Source organism: Melopsittacus undulatus, chromosome 2 (genome assembly GCF_012275295.1).
Source record: "Melopsittacus undulatus isolate bMelUnd1 chromosome 2, bMelUnd1.mat.Z, whole genome shotgun sequence".
Lineage (NCBI taxonomy): Eukaryota > Metazoa > Chordata > Aves > Psittaciformes > Psittaculidae > Melopsittacus > Melopsittacus undulatus.
In genome coordinates, this window is record NC_047528.1 from 95941670 (window position 1) to 95956271 (window position 14602).

A 14602-nucleotide genomic window follows, 5' to 3' on the forward strand; every position below is an offset into this window, starting at 1 on the left:
TGAAATCTCTGTACTTAGACCACATAGGAGAGCAAAAGCTTGTGTTTATTTAGAGATTTCTTGCCCTGTTCTCCTAATGCCTTGAAAGGCAGGCTGCCTCCATAGGTGTGTATGTTTTGTATACTGCTTTGTAAATCTATTGAAGATCACAAGATGCAGGAGTGCTATTTTGTAGCATGATGTATAGTGGAGGTGGTGGTGTTGTCTAGTGGACCTGCTCTGGTTTTTTTTCTCCTGCTGAAGATCATGATAAATGGATTTTGAAAGGACCAGTTTTTCAGATCAACTTAAGATCAAGATATTCTCTGTTATGTCCATATGTTATGTCTTCTAGGCACTTCATTTGTTTATTGCTTTGCAAATTTCTTTGCAACATGGTTGCTGAGGATTTTCAAGACCCGTATTTGACAATATTCTGGGTGTCCAGTAAAGAGGGAAATAATTTCCTGTGGTACACTGCAGTGTCGTGTAATAGAGCTCCAGGGAAATTTACCCATTCCTTTCTAACACACCTCCTCCCGGAACAATGGTGAAAATGGAGTCATGATACTTAGAGATTTCCACCATTTAACTTCCTGAAATGAAAACCATAATGAAATACCATGCACGCTATAGTACTGTATAGTCAGGAAAACTAGACAAAGTCTTCCATTGTACCAGTCTGGTTGTTATGGGAGAGGATCTGCCTACTTTGGTGTAACAGGATGTACTGCATATTTTGTAGTTTTGCCCAGTGCTCCGATCCCTGTGGGCTAAACCTTTTCAACAACAGCAATAAAAGAAGAAAAAGACTGAGGCCCTTCTCTTATACCACTTTTATTTTAGGGGGATATTAAATACAAAGAGCTTCACTCTTGGTGGAAATTGTCCAACTGACTCCAGGATACTGTGTAATCATTAGGAACTGGAAAAACTCAAACTGCCTGTCTGTAGTGGCTTGGATAAGACCTGCTGGGTGAATTCCAGAAATGAATATTGCAGCTGTGATGAGACTTATGCTTGGTTTCTCCTTCCAGAGTGAATTGTGCCCTTATGCCCAAGGCCAGCATAAGCCTATGCACCATTTGAGACCCATTTAAACCCTTAAAATAGAACTAACGCAGCATTTAAATGTTACATGGACCTACTGTCCCTTTTGACGGAAGTGTATGCATTACACAATATGTGCTAATCATTACAATGTATGCTATCCACTGTTAAAGACAGTAAAATATATTCAGAAATATACCTCCGTATCTTACATATGCATTCTCTTACCATTTCTTCATACAGCATTCCAGCCTGCAAAAGTGTCTAAAACATTTGCATCTGAAAAGGAATCCTGTGTAGCCCTCAACTGATACTGCAGCCTGTTTGTGTCCTTCTGCTGTTTAGTAGTAGGAGAAAGTAGTGCAGCTCAATAGGAGGAGACCTGGAAAGCAGAACAGTTGGTGTTAAGGATGTGGCATATACTCAGTATACCTTTAAGTGGATTTATTTAGTCTAGTTTAGTCCTGGGCCCATGGGAATGTATCTTCTGGTTAAATTTCATCCCAAAGGAATCTTGTTTGTGTGCTCCATGACCCATACCTGGTGCAAACCAAAGCACAGCAAGTTGAGATGACAGGGAGAGGAGAGTCACTCCAAAAGGACATTCATGATCCAATGTTAAATGCATTCTGGTGTGCCTTCTTAGACAACTTACAAGACAAAGAAGCACTTACAAAATGATCCTACTGGTGGATTAATGTTACAGAAGTACCTGTGGGGAGAGCAAGTTGCATGGTCTCCATGTTTCATAGCAAAGATTTCTATTTCAGGTGAGGACAAGCCAGGTGAAGTTTTGTGCCAGGCAGTGGTACTACCTGAGAGAGTGCCCCCCCACCAAGGATGGCATTCCTGGCTTTTGAACATGCCATGTCCAGGACTGCATGGACTGCAGTCCCCCCACTCCAGGCTCCTGCTTCAGAGGACCTGCAAAGTTCTCTCTCCCTGAGTTTCAGGGCAACCAGGATTCAGACAGAAAAATCTGACTGCACACAGCAATCAGAACTTGGTATCTGAAGTGGTGCAGTATGTGTATTAATGCCAGGTGAGATCTGGCAAGGGACTGTCTGTTTTAAATCTCTCTTTAATCACTCTTACAGTTTTAACTTTGAAGTCTAAGGAAGTACATATTCTGGTTTATGCCTCAGATGACATGGAAAAAGATATTCCACCTACAGTACTGGAATATCATTTATAGATGTGTAAATTCACAAAGCTATGCCTCTAAGAGTTTGCCCACATGCAACTAGCCCAATTTGCATCAACTCAGAACTTTCCTGAAAAAAAGAGACATTTCTTTTATTATAATTGCCCCCGTAATTCAGATCCAGCTATTTTAGAATATATGAAAGAACTTATATCCAGGCTGTGCGCAAAAATGAAAGAACAAGATTTGGGTAGAAGTGGGCCTGTTAAATCAGTATTGAAATAGATTTTGTTTAGACATGGCTCATTAAAAATTCTAATGCACATAGCTGATTGAAAGGGTAAATTCACGAATGGTGCTGAAAGGACAGGGAGAAGCCGAACATACAAATCTTTGGAAAAAATATTTAAAGAAATAATGATAAAAAGCAGTAAAATTTAGAGGGGTACAAGAATACTCATATTTATTCAAGTTCTGGTTTTCTACTACAGATGTTCTGCTAACTAGAGCAAAGATGTTCAGAGACCACATATTGGCTGTAAAATTCTAGGACTGAGACTAATTAAATGTCTGTTGCTCCTCATACAAACTAGACTCCGGAGTTTTTCAGGCTTTCAAGTCTTCTAAAAGAACAGCTGTAGAATACATCATGTGCATATCTTGCACTCTCAAAATGTATTTTTATAACAAGTGTCATTTTTTTATAAGCAAAGTTTAACATCTTACCCTTCCTCTGATTATCGTGCCTCTGTTCAGAAGAAATAAAAAAAAGGGGCTGATACTTGCTATACTAACATCTGATACTTCCTGCAGGGCACTGCGTCCACCCAACATGTGTTTTTAAACAAAACTCAGAGTAGTTTCAATGGTCACAATTATTCACTTATCTTCCGGTTTCCATGAGTTCATTTCTTGCAACAGCTGTAGGAAGGTGAGGACCCCATTCTGGTCTACTGTCTAGATCAATACCTAGGAAATATAATTTTTCATTTGTGTCTGCTTTTTCTCCTGACTGGAAAATGTCATAGCTTCTTCTGATCAATAAACTCACCTCTCCTCTGGATCCTGCTATGCAGGCAAGAGATACACTTTTATTACGTGATGTATTTTTCTATATGACTAATCTTTCAGAAATCTCTTCCTCCTCCACAAGTGGATACCCTAACAAATTGATTGCTAGCCAGGCCTCAGAAAGCTTTCTATTTTAATTTTATATGGTACCTACCAATTCATAATATTCTTATCTTGTTACACTAAAATGATACAGCTATTTAAATGGTGCCCAACCCAACTTTAGCACTATACTCCTTAAAACTGCCTCCTTCGCTCTTACAGAAACATAAAGCTGATGTCAGATGTAAAATTTTCAGCCTGCTGGAACTGCTATATACTTGATACATTACTTACACATGCCACTTATAAAAACATAAACCCCAAGCCAAAGGCGTCTTCTTTGCTCACACATGGCTGTAGTTGAAGAAGATGTCATTGACCATAAAGAAGCAAGTAAAACATTTTGCCTTAAAGCTACAGTGCTTCACACCAAAAAGATTTACATTTCTTACCAAATATGACTGGTTTAAGTTCTTGTAACTGAATACATTTTTGTTCTAAACCTGGCCAATTACAACAAGTGCAGGTGGTGGTCATATGCAATGGTGGCTTGCGATGATCACAAAGGTACAACCTAATGCCCTTCAAGAACACATACTGTGGAACATCAGCTTGTGTCTTCATTGTGAAAATACTTTTTAGTTGTTTTCCTGAGGCAGACATTACTTGACCTTTAAATAAATAATTTAGGGTCTACAGAAACTGACCTCCTTAGAAATACCAGCTGTGTGTAGAGGAAATGCCAGCCATGGAAACGAGAGAACATGCAGCCCACAGCAAACTTACCACTATTGCCTTTGCCACATGCAATATGAGAAGGATGAAGAAGTTAGCTCACTCTCCAGAAGCACTCAGTTCCCAGCACATCTGGTAAGACTCGCAGGAAGGATAAACCAAAAATGGTGATGTTGGCTTATTTATCAACCACAAACCCATTTCAGTATCAAGAAGTCAAAACAATGGCTAGGAGGTCTCCATCTGAATGGGTTTCCATAGCATTCAAAGATGTAAAGACACATAGTCCAAATAAGGGACAATGTTAACTATGCTGCTGTCCTAGGGTGGGGGTCAAAGGCTGCATAATTTATTCCAAATGTCAGTATACCTAGCCCTTTCCAGAACACTAACCAAAAATATTCATCTTTAGGGGTTCTTTGCAAAATTACTCATAATGAGTATTTTATTTAAAAATGAGCACTTTAGAAATTTCTTCAGTGGTTTCAATGCATCACCATAGGAAAGCTTTAAAATTAATAGACTTGAACATTATAATCATAATGTTTGGACTGTTAAAACTGCTGACAAGACTAATAAACCTGGATTTGAGAGGTATCACTGTCAGATTTGAGCAGAGTATCACTGATATATTTCTGCTGGATAAAGAGTCTAAAAGCCTCCGGTTGCAGGCAAGCGTGATCTTGGTGATATGCTTATTTAAAATGTCCTATAAAGTTAACAGAAGCTTTCAGTTCTCAGGAGGAACAAAGCTGCCCCATGTTAAGAACCACGTTGCTACAGGTAGATTCTTGGATAAAAACATACCCAAACCTGGGTCCAGTTCCCAGGTATGGGCCTGTGTTTATCGCAAGTCTGTCAAATGTTGTTTGGTTGATATTACTTTGAATATGCTGAACTGGCAATTTTCTTGGGTTCGATTGGATGTTCCTATAATTTTATCCAATATCCAATTATCTCCAGTAGTAAAATGCTGTATCCCCTGTGCAATTACATAGCAATATCAAACACTCCTAACAACAGAAAAATAAAAGCTGAACAGATTTTTGTTTTATTTAAGTTAAGTTAATGGGGAAAGACAGGCAGTGTTGGATAGGGCATCTCTGCTAGGCCTTGACTATCAAGAGACTGTAGGCAGCACAGGACTAATCTGTTGACACTTCAGGTTTGTGGTTTTCTGCCCCTGGCAATGTGATTAAGAACTTAAACAGACATGATGTAGAAGGGGACCCTTCTACAAGACTGAAGGACATGTGGATAAAATTATTGGCAACTTTGTCGGTATGTAATGTAATGTCTCTCAAGCTATTCCTTCCTACACGTTTTTGTGATGTTTACAGCAGTATTTCTTATGTGTCTTAAAGACTATATAATCAGGAATCCCCAGTTACTGAGGCTGCCACTTGGAGAATCCTAAAGGGTTTCATGGACAATCTCTGAACGAAAGAAGCTTGCAGCTCTGAGAGACTCAAAAAGACTGCATCTTTTTACATCAGAATTTAATATTGTCCAAACTGTACAAAATTTGTGTTGTGCCTTAGAGCTAGCTGAGGATTTGTGACTATTTCACAGTTTGGAAAGGCAAGCTTTGAGGTTTCCAGGTCAGAATTGTTTGACAAGGGTTTAGTGTCATCCACAACTTGGGACATGTTAACAGGCTTTCTTGTTTAAAGGCAAGGCTGTAACCGTAAAAAGAGGCTACAAGGGTAAAACTGGGAGGAAAAAGATGATTCGCTCAAGTGATTTATCCTCACACTTCAAGACTCTCAGACTAGCAGAGTTCCTCTTGTTGCATGAGGCATGACTGACCTGTCTTTCCATTATTGCACTGCTGAGTTATTACAGTTTTGAAATGTAAACAGGAAAGACTTCATAACCTATGGGGTAATCTGCACAGGCTAATTTGTACCTTCCTGGAAAGCTTACATCCTTGCTCAGTGAAACAGGGCATTGTGGAATCTTAGCCAACTTTTCCTGTCATTTGGGAAATCAAAGACAACACAACAGACAAGCAGAGAGAGAGACCATTTAATTACTACTAACCCTTCCAAGCATTCCTGGTTTTCTTAGTCATGTAGCTGGACAGTTGGAATTATGCTGTAGCATGGGAGAACATTACACTAGCCTCTTGTGCACCATAAGCCTTTTCATTGACAAACTAACACTTTTTTAATGAGAGTTTCTGAAGTTGTTATCCAAACTACATTCCTTATCCCGGATCTCATCTTTAGTACCTCTCCCAGAGGTATCTGGGAGTTTGGATCCAGATATATATGTGAATCCAGGCTTTGACCAGGTCCCAGTGAAGTCACTAAAAATATTGTTGGTGCTGAATGGATATCTACTAGGCTCAAATGAAAAGTAAAAGCCATCCAAGGAAAAGTGGGAGACAAACTACAGGCTCTTTTTAAAATCAAAATATACCTCATTTTTCTCTCTCACTTGCAGCCTTCAATTACTTTTTTTAACTGTCTTAACTTTCTAAGTAGTTTAAAGTAATTGAGAAAATGTTTAAATTTAAAAATGATGAATAGTCCTGGACTAATGCCCTAAAAATGTCATGTGACCTTCCTGATATATACTCTTAATTTTGAAAGTTACTGACTCCAGTCAAGAATTTTTGGTGATGATAAAATACTGACACATAGAAACAGAAATACCAGGAGGCTGAGAAGTGAACTTTTGTTTGCAGGTATCACCATTTCTGGAAAAATGGAATAAGAAGAAAGAGCACCTGCAAAACTTTGGTGTGTTACATATTTCATAAGCATAACCTCAGGGTGGTGTTAATGTAATCATTTACATTGGGATATTAATTTTTGCAACGTTTGTGGCACTAGTTAACCTGTTCTTTACAGAAGTGTTAGACTCCTGAAGCAGCCTCTGCAAGCTACAGAGGCAGGTGCTGGCCTGCCATTCTCTGCCCACCTCAACACCACGCCCCTGATTCTGCGAAGTGTTACAGATGTGCATGCCATTCCCTCGCAGATCAGAGTGCTGAGGCTGAGATGCTGTCTGCAGGCTAGGACAAGACTGGAGAGCTGTATTCCCATTGGAGTCCCACAGCTAGAGAGCACCTGCTCCTGGCGCCCACCTTGGGACGTGGAGAAGAAACATGAGCTAATAAGCACTTCTGTTTCCCATCCATGTGTGCGTAACTTTGTGGAAAACAAGGCACCTGGTGACGCTGGGTCCTCAACAAGAGGAAAGCCGGTGGACTCTGATACCTCCGGTGTCTTGTTCCCCTCACCTTCCCTAAGCCCAGGCTGCCTTCCAGCCCTTGATCCCCGCAGAGTGAGCCGTTTGCCAGTCTTCACTCACTCTGTAGGCAACGTTAAGGTGGAAAGGGCAGATGAAGAAGTAGATGCAGACATCTGCCCTTTGTGGTGTCCCTGTCGGATCACGAAGCAGGGGAAGGAAGATGAGGGGACAGGGTGAATGGATGTGTGTGTCAGTCAGCGGTGGGATGATCTAAGTATCTGAAGTCATTCGAAAGGTCAAAGCAAGTATTAGCTTTTCCCCGCCTCCCCCCTCTTCGGGGGCTCGGAGGAAATCACAGTCCGCCCAAACTAGATGACAGCTTGCTGGGACTTAATGACAGGCTCGGGGCAGACGAGTCGCGGCCGCCCAGACAAAGGGAGGAAGTTCGGAGCTGCCGCCGACCCGCGAAGGGGCAGGAGCAAGGGCAGGGGCCGAGCCTTGACAGGGGGTCAGCAGCAGCCGCTCCTCTCCCCCCGGCCTCCCCACGGGACCCCGCATCACCCCCTACCGCTTCTCTCCCGAGATCCCGCCGTAAACCTGCCCCCCCGCCAAGCACTGCAACATGAAGTCTGTCAGGCAGGAGAGACGGGGAGCGGGCAGGACGCGAGGTAAGCGCAGCTCCGCCGTCCGCGGCCGGCGGGGACACGTCCAGCCCCGGGTGACTCTGTGGCTTTAAGCGATTCGAGAGAAACCTCGCGGTTTTCACACACATTTTTTTCCCCTGCCGGTCTCTCTCCCCTCCCCGGTTTCCTCCCGCTCTTCCCCTCTCCTGCCGCCCTCTCTCCCGCTCCCTCTCTCCTCCCCTCGCAGCCTCCCCCCCGCCCCCCCTTCTCCCTCCCCTCAAGTTTCTCCCTCTGATTAAATGAGAAGGAAGTGTGGGAGTGGTGGTTTTGAAGCTCTCCCTTTAAGAGGCAGCCTGAGTGACGAATTGTTGAAATTGCCATTGCAGGATGGCATTCCGCTATAAATTCATTGTTCCACCTCCTCTCATCTTCACATTTCTCTCCCTTCTCCTCTTGTTCACATCGACAGACTGGGGATAACAACAACAACAACAGAAAAGATACAGGGAGGGGGTTTTTACAAAAATCCGTGACGGTTTCCGCTTCTTGGGTTTTTCTTTTTTTTTTTTTCTTTTTTAAACCATCTCACCGGAGACGAACGAGGCGATTTGTGCTGCCTGAATTTCTTCTCTCCCCTTCTCCTCCTCTTCAAAACAAAAGGGGGCAAAAGAAGGAAAGAGAGCCCACCGGAGCCCGAGAAAGTGCCGAGTCGCAGCAGACCTGCCCCCTGCCCCTGCTGCTGCTGGCGATGATCCGGTGACTACAGCAGAGAAGTGGAAGAGGAGTGGGAAATGCTCAAACTTCCCTACTTGCCGGCTCCGAGCCTCCTCTCCTCCTTTTTCTCTCTCCCCGCCTTTCCCCCCCAGCAGCAGTGATTTGGGATTTTTTTGCCTCTCTCCTTCCATGTGCTCCCGGCTCTTCCTTGCAGAGAAACACAAAGTTCACAAGCGAGCGGCTTTTGTTGACATTTTTTTCTCTCTCACTCACACTTGACTCGAGTTTGGGAGGGAGAACTTTTTTCTTTTTTTGATTTTTTCCCTTTATTCCCCCCCCCCCCCCCTTCCTATCCGCTTCCCTACTTCCCTTAACGACGCTGCCGCACTCCGCGGACCGGTTCTTTTCCACCCCTCTCCCCAACTCCTGTTATTATCATTACTACTATTAATTACCACCAACACCGCGGCTGCTCCTGACGGCGAGGCAAGCATGCTCCTGAGGCTGCTCTCCCTGCTGCTGGCCGCCGAGCTGCACCGCGCTCTGGCCCAGCCGCCGGCACCTGCCGCCGCCGTAGCGCCGCCGCCCCCGGCCGCCTCCCCGCACCCGCAGCCCCGGCCTCGGCCCGGCCCTCCCCCCGGGCCGCCCCACGGGGCCAGCGGCGTCGTGCAGCGCCTCGACCCGACCTACGCGGGGGGCGGCAAGGCAGGATACGTCCTCTACGCGGGGGGTCAGCGCTTCCTCCTCGACCTGGAGCGCGACGGGGCGGTGGGGCCTCGGGACGGCGCGCCTCCGCGCTGCTACTACCGCGGCACGGTGGACGGCAGCCCGCGCTCCCTGGCCGTCTTCAACCTCTGCGGCGGCCTCGACGGCTTCTTCGCTGTGGGCCGCTCCCGCTACACAGTGAAGCCGGCACGGCGCGGCCGGCAGGCGCCCGGCCCGCACATCTACGGGGAGGGTCCGGCCCGTGCCCCGCACCTCTTCCGCAGGGAGCGCTTCAGCTTCGAGACGGTGCCGGCCCGCACCAGCTGCGAGACCCGGGACCCGGCCGGGACGGCGCTGTCGGAGAACGGGCAACGGCGGCGGAGGAGGCGTCGCTCCGTCTCCCGGGCCCGGCAGGTGGAGCTGCTGCTGGTGGCCGACGCTTCCATGGTCCGCAAGTACGGGAAGGGGCTGCAGCACTACCTGCTCACCTTGGCCTCCATCGCCTCCCGGCTCTACGCCCATGCCAGCCTGGAGAACCATGTCCGCCTGGCGGTGGTGAAGGTGGTGGCCCTCGGCGAGAAGGAGAAGGGGCTGGAGGTCAACAGGAATGCTGCCACCACTCTGAAGAACTTCTGCAAGTGGCAGCACCAGCACAACCGCCTCGATGATGACCATGATGAGCACTATGATGCAGCCATCCTCTTCACCCGCGAGGTAGGCATCTTCCGAACTGTCAGCGACTTGGTGTCCCTTGAACCATGTGTTGTAGGGTAGTTGGGCCACAGCAAGGCCAGCCTGGTGGCACTGCAGCCATGCTGACCAGCTCTGCCCAGTGGTTGCTTGTCTGTTCACATCTTCAACCTTTCCGGTGGGTTGCAATGCATTTTGGGGATCGGTTCCCATATGCACAACTGCCAGGGATGGAAGAGGGGTTCAAAAGCCGACAAACTGTGTATGCATTTGTGTGATGTCTTCCCCGGCAAGGTCATCCCCACTGTGGGTACGCAGCCATTCATGCCAGGGCAATGCAGGGACTCCTGCCAGGGTGGAGAGGTGGTAATTTGCCAAATTGGGGAATTTGGCTGAGGCCACCTAACTTATCTGTGCTTGAGAGATGATGTTGATCCATCTTTCCCAGTGAGATGTTTCACATGCAGTCCCTTTCTCTCTGGGAAGGGGCTGGGCAAAAAGGGCTGATAACACTCCCTAACCTAAATTAGTCCCTAAAAAACCTGCTAGTGAAAATGGGGGAGAACACCTTAAAAGTACATGCAGCTTCCTTGTTGAGTGCATTTAGATGCTATTTCCAGCAAGAATAGCTCCACCGCACTGGAAGGCAGCAGCACTTGTGGTTCAAGGGTAGGACGTAAATGCAAACCGCAGGTAAACAGAGCTGCAGAAGTTGAGTGAGTTGGCTGGTGGCAAGGGGATGAAGTCTCTTTCTCAAAGTGAAAAATGGGTGTCCTGATCATCTGTGGGTCGGATCTGGCTGGAATTACCCATGCAGAGTTGAACCTTGCTCCGTGCCCAGCTGTTAATTAATTACATTGCCAGAGGTCGTTAAGGGACATTGCTCTAGTAGACTTGTGGCCAAGTTTATGCAATGAAGTTCTTCTGTAAGAATATCCCTTCAGCGGTTTGGGTTTGGTGTTTTCTTCCTTTCCCCAAGTGTGAAAAAAATAACTGCATGACTTTCCGTTCGTTTGAGTTCTCCTGCTTTTCTACATCATATGAGCCTGCCAAAAAGGATGCTTTGGATGGTTTGTGGAAGGAGTTGCTCCAGAATGGGAAAAAAAAAAGCGCCTGGCTTGCTTTTATAGCTGTAAATAGTTGAAACATTAGGTTCTGTGTCAGTCAGGCATCACTTGTAAAGGGGGAGCCTTTTTTAGCAGTTTAAATCCCATCGGTCCAATTTGCAAGCTTTCATTTTTTTATCGTTATAATCTGAATGAAAGCAGGCTACCTAGGCTGGGTCAGAATGCTCTAGCTTTTTGCTGTAAACATCCTTTCTAATGGCTTATTAGTTAATCCTGTGCCAGAATCCATCATTTCACCAAAGTGATTTTCTCTGACAGCATTCCCATTTATTTCTCTGGGATTTATTACAATTCAGAAACTTTTAGGGTGGAAGACTGTGAATGTTAATATCAATTGCCAATTTGGATTGAGATAGGATGGGAATTTAAAGAGCACTTGCTTTACAGATGCTTATGTGTAATTATTTGTATGGATGCCCTGCTGCCAGAGTAAGGGTGTGCTGCTAATCAGTAATCCACTTTCAAAGACACCTGAGGAAAGCATCTTCCATGCCTAGAGTTAACTCTTTTGGATGTAAGTAGTCCCTAAACTAAACAAAATGTCACAGTTCCTGTGATCTCCTTCCACTCTTAAGATGCAAATATTGCTTGTACTGTTACTTAGGGATGTAAATGATTTGCAAGAAAAAAGCACAGGCTACTGTTTTCTTGGTTTACATTTTAACAGGTTTAACTATGGGATTAGCTCCTCAGTGCAGTTCAGTATAACTTAATCTGCTTTAACGATTTGCTGTGTGCACACACACGTTGTTTGGCATTATGTTTCAGTGTCTGACTCAATAAGAACAAGAGCATAGTTTCTTGCTACATGTGTTCACAATGTTATTAGCAGGGAGTATGCGTGAGTCCACAGGATTTTTATATGCTTACGCTTGAAATGTCAACATGAATCTATTTGCTCCTCCTGGCATGTAAATACAAAAAGGGTTAAAGGATGAAAAAGCAGTAGAGATGTTTCCTGGAGAAAACAGCCCCACTTTGAACTAAAGAGAGATTTTTTCCAGTTTAGCTTTTCAATGAGAGTGGCAGCAATTGGCAGGAGAATCCAACTTTTACAACTATGTTTTGAATGTATGAAATACGTTGCTTAGCTACTAGACGCCAAGCCATGGCTGCATGTTTTGATGGGCTCTGAACATCGTCATGCTAATTTTTGAGCATCCAGATGTCTTCTTCTAAATGGCTTGTTTTTTAGGCATGGAGTAAATGTGTGAGGTACATTTTCCATCTTTGTTTACTAACTGAGGCCACCATGAACTTCATGTCTCTGTCAACAGAATAATATTTGCAAATCATTTGTCAGCTGAACGCATGTCCTCAGCTGTATGTAACTGTTTACATGTAGTTAGAATCTAAATGCTTGTTGTCATACAAGTCTCTAATATACTAATTATCCTCATTCTGGAGTGACATTTACTTGGATGCTATTTCTGACTCCAAACAAGGCTCTGAAAAGATACCAGCTTTACTTGAGTTTCTTATAAAGGAAAAATCCCATCAGAATTCAGCACCATCACTTCCTCCTCTTCTGTTGTCATTGCTTGTTTAAAGGTAAAATAATAACCACTGACAGATTAAGAGTGTGCTGGCAGCTTTCCCTCATTACAAAGTTAGTACTGGTAGCTCAAATTATGATCAACATCATCATTCATACTAGGATGTACTTCCTATGTGAAAAGATTTTTAGAAGGAGATTTAGTGATTCTGCATTAAAATATCCACTCACTTTCAGTCATAATCTGTATTTAATTTGGTAAGGGCTTTAAAGCAATAGTGCTGCAGAGCATAGTAAATAGTAAATAAATATGAGCGTGAGTTCAGTTTTGGATGATACATGCAACATGTTAAAGCTATTTTAAGGTTCTGTATTGCATATCGGTAGTGGCAAGGGCCATGTAGCTATCCATTAGCTGCACCGAATCCTATGTTTACTCTGTAGCTGCAAGGAAAACTACAGTAACGTGTCTGGTTGTTATAGTCACCTGGGCAGGAGGCTGGGAAAACCTTCAATGGGCACAGAAATTATCTATCACTAAGTATCACAGATACTTATTTGGTTTCCACAGTGATTGGTTAAGTTCCCAAAATCTAATAAGGAGAGGTGTATTTTCCCAGTGGTCTCAAAATCCCATTTTTACCCATGGTGGCCAGCACCAATCTTGACAGAGGTCTGACTTGTCGGTACCAACAGGTGATCATTTTCTTATAAAACCAAAGAGAGCTCTCTAAAGTGGCTTGGCCTTTACAACCTTAGAGGATACATGGGTCCCCTGCTGTTTAACTACTTTCTGGCTGAATCCTTGACAGCAGCTGTAAATTTTTGGGCCTCGTGCATCCTCAGAGCATCTTCCATGGAATATGGTGATCATCTGATGGCCAGGTGAGTCCTTTGCACTGTGAGGCAGTGGAGAAGCATCTGTTTGGTGGGGAGGAGGAAGATGTTGTAAAGTCTTTTTCCCCTGCTTTGTTCCCTATGGCAGTGAAGTCAACAGCAAATTTAGAATTTGGTCCTTTTCAGGCTTTTTGTTTGTGAACAGTTCTCAGAAGTTGGAAACAGGTTATCTACAGTCTTCAGGTTTTTATGGGTGCAACAAAATACTTGGTAGATTGTCACAGTAGAAAAACATGTTGAACATGACTTGCAAACTGCACTTGAACTCAGACTGTTCTTTTGCAAGGTCTAGCCTGCTCTGTAATTATCCTCTAGAATTCATCCAGTCTATTTCATTAGTGACCCTTAGTTAAATTTCAAGTGAACTATTGAATGCATTTGGACATAATCCAGTTCTCTTGCCTTCCTTTTCCCCCAATTCTGAATCATGTGAAAATTTAAACAGATATTTCTCACAGTAGATACAGGCAACAAGAGCAAGAAAGAAATACTTTCTGAAGTGCTTGTTAGCATCATCCGTGATAGCGCCATCATGCCTGGCTTTAACAAAAAGTTCATGCTCAAGCCAAAGGCTTCTGTCCTGCTTTTTTCTACACAGTAATTACATGGCTCTTGTGTGTATGATTTAGTTTAACTGTCAATCTGATAGTGCTGTTGAAATTTAACAGCAAGCTTTTGATTATCTCAGCTCTACAGATGATAATTTCATTGCATGGAGCACGTACTTTCTTTGGCTCTAGTTCTTTCTTTTTTTTTTTTGTCTTTTTTATATTATCATCTTCCCACAATTATTATCCCATATTAGTAAAACAGGTCACTGTATCAGCACTCAATAGAATCATATATTTCATAAATGTTTATTACTCTGAAGAAGTGATAATCTGATGTGTCTACCAGTTTCATAGTGTTTTTACCAATTTTGTTGCAAATCTAATATTTAGATAATGTCCCTTAGGAAAATAAAGTGGGACCTAATTTGTGCAGAAGTAGCATGGTTCGCACTAACCTACAGAGATGCTCTGGATTTTTCCCACATAGGAACAATGGGTTGGGCATGTTAAGTTTCGCATTTTAACTTGTTCTCCAGTTACCAGTTTCAGTACTGAAAGTTTGTTTGCCCTTCTCCTCC

General features: G+C 44.0%; 1 protein-coding gene across 1 annotated transcript in view; it reads left to right on the plus strand.

Moving 5' to 3' along the window:
- The first annotated feature begins 8901 nt into the window (after window positions 1-8901).
- ADAMTS5 (ADAM metallopeptidase with thrombospondin type 1 motif 5) overlaps window positions 8902-14602 on the plus strand; it is a 48480-nt gene continuing 42779 nt past the window's right edge. Inside the window, exon 1 of the mRNA XM_031051293.2 lies at window positions 8902-9978. Coding sequence (XP_030907153.2) covers window positions 9052-9978 — 927 coding nt within the window. The 5' untranslated portion in view covers window positions 8902-9051. The remainder of the gene's footprint in view (window positions 9979-14602) is intronic.